Genomic DNA, 6,000 nt, shown 5'->3' on the forward strand with positions numbered 1-6,000 from the left:
CTCATGGTCATATTGCATTCCCGTATTATTTTTTATTTATTGCTTAATCTGTCATTACCAACCATAATCACAGCATGTCAACCTGTCACTACTGACATTTTTTTAATACCGCCTGTAATTACTTCTATTTAATTTAAATTCCACTGTAACATTGTATATATCTAAATTGTATTCTAGCTTTATTTATCTATTTTTATTTTTACTTATTTTATTTTATTTTATTTTTACTTATTGAAACTTCTTTCTTGATTGTACTTGTGTCTGGGTTGCTGTAACAACTGAATTTCCCCCCCGGGGGATCAATAAAGTAATATCTTATCTTCTCTTATCTTACTAGCCCCCCTTGTGAAATCAGATAAAACCCTTGATTTCTCCATGACAAATGACCATTAAAAACAAGTGTTTATCATTCATTTGTTTCCAAAATAACAAAGACAAATGTTCACTATGTTTGATTTGGATATTTTATTGATGCAATGAATTAAAACAAAAAAAGGTAAAAATGACACGTCCAAAATTATTAGCCCCCTGGCCATTAGTAGTCAATATAGTGCACCCTTTCTGAGCCACACCTGACAAGAACCTCTTCAAATAGTTCTCTACAAGGTTGGCACATGTCTCTTGAAGGATTTTGGCCCATTCTTCAAATGCAAATTGTTCCAGCTGGTCCAAAGTACAGGGTTTCTGAGCATGGACATTCACATGGAGCACCCACCACAGATTCTCCACAGGATTTAGATCTGGGCTCTGCCACTCCAGGACCTTGGTTTAGGCGTCCTTTAAGGACTGTTGGACCAATTTTGACATTTGCTTTAGGTCATTGTCTTGTTTGATGACCCAGCGCCGAGTTAAGCCTAGACTAAGAGCAGAGTTCTTCACATTATCCCTCAAAATGTCAACATAACTTTCTACAACATCCATATGCCCAAAAAGTTCCATCAGATCAAAAGACAGATTTCCAAAACTCATCTTTACCTTTCAAATGTTCACGGGCAAACGAATTTACATGTTTTAAATTTTTACAAATTTAAAATATGTAAAAGTAAAAGTACAAAATAAAAGCATACAAGTAGAAAAGAAGAAAGAGTTATACAAACATACAAGAAAAAAAGAAACAGCTATACAAAAGAAACAAAATCAATATTAGCAAGCAGTGGAACAATTTACTTTACATGTGCGAAAAGGAGTAGGAAGAAGTTAAAACTTATCTAATCCTACCCCTCTATTCACTATTTTCTGTCCTTATACAAGTGCAATCCCACAAGTCAAATCTTCATATAATATCTTCATATTTACACCAACAAACAAAAGTGAACCCCTCATGATTCTCAGCACTAGTCTTCCTCCTTGTACCTCATGAAAATCATTTCTTTGTACAGACAGTATTTTCATTTAGAATTTGGATTTGTGTTTAGGTTTATATATTTATTGTCCTTACTGTCTCGTTGTGTCCTTACTGTCTTGTTGTTAAATACCAGTGTTCCATTCACCACGTCAAATTCCTTATTTGTGTGAGCTCTCTTGGCAATAAAGCTGTCTTGAATCTTGAATAAAGAATCACATAATTGTATCGAAATGACTGTTTTATAAATTGTTTCATTGCCCTAGGTGAGCATAGAGAAGATGTGACAGTAAAAAAGGGAGCACATGATGATTGTCGTTTTCTTGGCTGAGATAAGAGGCAGTAAATGAAAGATTGGTGAAATCAGATTGACTTGTTTCATTGGTGACCTCTTGTCTCTCTCAGTACTTTATTTCATTATGACTTTATTGCAGTTATCAACCGCATGTGGTTGATTATATAACCTAACACTATCACTACCTATCCGCCTGCCTGGAAGTCCTTTTCTAACACTGTTTCATTTTGTTGACTTGCTCAATATTTGATCTCTCTTTGGTTGCAGGCCTTCATGTTTATGCTGATTTATTTCAGTGATATCTTACTGGAATTGTGACTTCAATACAATATGCAAATCCATCTAATAATAGTAATAACTACCAAGGCCTAGTCATTTGCTTAATTGCTTCTTCTCAGAATGTCTCACAGACTGTAACCAAATGCCCACACCTCATATGATTATGCCAAGAACTTCTGAACCTCTAATGCCACTCCTTCCACTAGCCCACATGTCCAGTTGTTCTCACGTCTTTCTGATGAATGTGCCACTTCTCCACTTTTGTCTGGCAGGCTCATCAACATTTTACTGCCTCTGTCTTGTTTTCACAAGAACCTCCATGTGCTGGAGGTGCCCTCACTGCTCCGGGCCTCCTCCTGTGGCCCTACTGCCTTTGCAATTATTGCCTCCTGTTTGAACTGGTGTTCAGTTTCAAAGTGCAATAACACTTGACACAAAAACAAGAGGTAGTGGGGGATCGGAGGGGCCCATGAAGATTCTTACCTTTCTGCCCTTTTGCAAAACAATGAAAACACTTGCAGTACAATGAGATAGCACACAAGTTTTTCAATTTGTAAGCAATCCAAGTCAGATTAACGATGGCATTTGCTGTTTCCGTTCATAGCTGCACATACTTGTCCATTAATAGTACACTGGAGTGAACTTCAGCTTCTTCAGCAGTTATGCAGAAGGATCAGGCTGTATTAGGCCCTAAACTACAGGCCTGAGGGCTGGCCTTAAAGCTGCGGGATAATGAATGTTTACTGCTCTTTTGTGTCACTGTCTCTTTCCGCTTGCTTTCATCCACTGGGCATTGTCTGTGTAAAACGGCACTACAGTCTTTTCTATGTCTCTGTGACTCACCCTCCCGCACACACATACACACACACACACACACACACACACACATACTAGATTTGGGGGGTGGTGGGGATCAAAGGCTCTCTAGCACATACCACACTGATGGAGAGCAGATGCAGGGAGTGGGCTGCTTAGCTGAAGTTGCGCTGGCGTAGTGTGAGTGCAAATCTATGTTTAGGAGGAGGAGTCAAATGTTACCAGGCAAGAAGCATGCAGAGCAGAGAGACCTACTGCAACAAGCTCAGTTGCGCAACTGAGACTAAACACTGTGAGCAATGATGACACAGGAAAGACAAAGCCCCCATTAACTTCCTTGCAGGCTTTACACGTCAGACTTTTAATGAAAGTCATGAGACTATCAGTAAGTGTCTGACAAAGTGTAACCTCAGGCTGATTTACTGCTGGTTTCTCCCACTAATTTAAGTCTTTTGTTGTTCATCCCACAAAGGATGACATGTCATGCATCACGAAGGGATAAAGCGATGGAACTGCAGAGTATTCCTCCTTATAAATGTTTCAGTTCAATAAAATATACTGAAAGCAGCATGTTAACAACCTGAGGAAAAAAGACTTTTAAACCATGACTGTGTTTTAGGAATCAGGCACCTTGCTGAGAGCCGTGTATATAAGGTTCAGCAGTCTCCAGCAGTGAAAGGCGCTCCCTGTATAATCCACTTCATGACGTGTGTTGAAGATACAGTGGCGCCTGTATCGCCGCGAAGTTTCCATGAAGGTAAAAGCCAGATCTCCAATCAGCTGACTACAGCATGACAGTGTGGGAGAATGCGAGGAATGTGCTGATCCCATGTTGCTCGCGCCCCTGACCTGACCCCCACCCTCACCACGCCAGCACAACAGAACTGTTGTTTAAAGGGTCTTTTTACATGCAAAAGATGAGAGCAAGGGAATTACAAAAGGACCTGTATTTATCCTTTGAATGATTAATTCAGTTAATGTTTTACCATTTTCTTTCTGTTTCAACACATCATCAAGTGACCAACACAGTGATTACTCTTCAATCATTATTGCCAGTAGTTGCAACCTCACTTCCCTTTAAGTGTTCCAACTGATGGGAAACATTATGAGAGCTAATGCAGATGAGATGCATCTCCTATTCTGAGGGATTATACAGCATGCTACCCTCACAGAAACTGTTCACACCACAGATGTTTCAAAAACTAGGGTGCAGTGTCCTCTCCTCTGCTGTCATAGAGCCACTTACCTAAAATAACACCACTGCAGGACTAACATGTGAAAGGGGAAGTCAGATGAATATTTTTGCCAAATCAGAATATACCTGCCAGCAAGAGCTTAATTTCCCAGTGCTCCATTTGAATCCCCATGAAGGCATGTGGCGCCTCACAGTGGTAGAAAGAAAGAAGTGCAAGGGAATCCAAATGAGGAAGACAGGACGCTGAGCAGATTTATCAAGCATCCCTTTTATTAACATCACCTGTTACAAAAAGAACAAAATCTTCAGTGTTAATGAACTTAGCAACAATATAGCAAGTGTTGATTACAGATGATATGGGACGCTTATTCCTAGAGTAGTTGCAGTAGGATTAAAAACCTAACACTGTTGACCTGGCCTTCTCTTTCCACAGCCAGGGTCACAGACTCCCTTCTCTCTCTGGAGCTGCAGTACAGACTTGACTACAGTTAGTCCATGCATCTCCATAGTTAGTCACGTGGTGACCCTTCTGATATGCTGAGCCCCCTTCTGATCCCTTCTTCTCCCACCCAGTACTGAGCCAAGGTATGCATGGAGCTATGACTTCATGAATGCAGTTTGTGATAGTTTTTTTGATCATGAGGCAAACAGATCAACAACATAATGTATATCAGCAGGTCCTAACTGTTACACTTAAACAATACATGTCTTGAAGTTAAGAAAAAAAAAGACTGAAAAAACCCAAAGTTTGTTCTCATCAAGTTGGAAATTTGTATAACCGCCCTCTCTTAACAAATAAACAACAAACTACTGCAGTATTCAAAAAGGAGTTCATTGAAAAATACAGGTGTTTTAAACAGAGGAATGGTTGCCACACAGTTTAAATGATACTGAATGTCATTTAAGTTAAGGATAAAAATTAACTGGTGATGCTGCTGAAGAAGAGGAATGTGGAGGGAGCAGAGTAGTGTGTTTTGGTACAGTGTGTGGAGTGTTTGGAGTTAACAGTAACCATCTCCTGCTCCCTTACGGCCGACTGGAGACTGGGAGTGGTTTCCCAGAGTCAGTCGGATGCTGCCTAAACAGTACAGGTGAGGTGATAGGAGTTTGAGGAAGGGGGGTGGCTGAGCCTGACGGTATGGTGTGACGGTGGTAGTGATAAGACCAAAGGTCAAAGGTGGTCTCTGTAGTGCAGTCAGGATGACTGCGTGGGGTGGTTGGGGGGTCTGTTGTCCTCTTACTATACCTTGGGCAGGTCTTTCTCCCCCTCCTGGAGACAATCAGAACAATTCAGTCAAATATAGTCAGACCTTTTTTATTGGACTATCAGGACAGCACAGTAACAGGCCTTACCCCTTCCTGTCCCTTAGTGAGTTGCCGGCTCACGTCTTGTAGCAGCTGCTGCAGCTCTCTGACTGTTTGGTTCAGGCCTGCAGTCATTTTCTCCTTTCTGTCGATCTCTTCCTGCAAATACGAAAATGCAATGTAACAACTTTAAATACCAAAAAATTCGCCACCAACTTCCACCCGCACTGCCCCAGACTCTTACTCTCTGTGACGTCAGACTGCTGTTCTCTATCAGGTCGCCAGCGTTGTCCGTAGCGTTGGAGAGCTCCCCCTGGATCAGGTCGAGAGACTGCTGTGCCTGGATTCAGGAGAAAAGAGATCCACATTATAACTACCTGGTCTGGAGATGTCCCTACATCATCAGAGTGAGAAATGTGAGGCATGCTTACCTTATAGAGATCACCAGCCACCTTTTGCCTCTCACTCTCTTCCGTCTCCAGCTTGAGCAGAGTCTCAGTGAGCTGGGTTTTCAGCTGGAATCAAAACAGACAATGTGACCTACAGCAAATTACAGCTTCCTAATGAAACCCTGGAACACCATTTATAACTTTGAATTCCATGTACACAAAAACATTCAGCCTCCTACCTACTCTACCATGATGAAATAAGTTAAAAAGGTCAACTTTTTACATGGATCTAACAGTTTTTGATTGTCCTACTTAGACCTTGCTCAAACACAAACAGAACTGCGTAAAGAAACAGTGTTTGGGATTGCGTTGGTGTGGG

General features: G+C 41.1%; 1 protein-coding gene across 5 annotated transcripts in view; it reads right to left on the bottom strand.

Annotated features, from left to right (window-relative positions):
• Nucleotides 1-4,175: 4,175 nt before the first annotated feature.
• Nucleotides 4,176-6,000, bottom strand: part of ktn1 (kinectin 1) — a 25,888-nt gene continuing 24,063 nt past the window's right edge. For 3 of the 5 annotated variants that reach the window (XM_034675922.1, XM_034675921.1, XM_034675923.1), the window contains 4 exons: nucleotides 5,664-5,747; nucleotides 5,477-5,572; nucleotides 5,281-5,391; nucleotides 4,739-5,197 (listed from right to left, as the gene is read on the bottom strand). In XM_034675922.1, the coding sequence (XP_034531813.1) occupies nucleotides 5,168-5,197; nucleotides 5,281-5,391; nucleotides 5,477-5,572; nucleotides 5,664-5,747 (321 nt within the window). In that variant the 3' untranslated portion in view covers nucleotides 4,739-5,167. Of the gene's footprint in view, nucleotides 5,198-5,280; nucleotides 5,392-5,476; nucleotides 5,573-5,663; nucleotides 5,748-6,000 lie in introns of all 5 variants that reach the window. The other 2 variants (XM_034675919.1, XM_034675920.1) reach the window with 1 other exon arrangement.

This window comes from Notolabrus celidotus, chromosome 22 (genome assembly GCF_009762535.1).
Source record: "Notolabrus celidotus isolate fNotCel1 chromosome 22, fNotCel1.pri, whole genome shotgun sequence".
Lineage (NCBI taxonomy): Eukaryota > Metazoa > Chordata > Actinopteri > Labriformes > Labridae > Notolabrus > Notolabrus celidotus.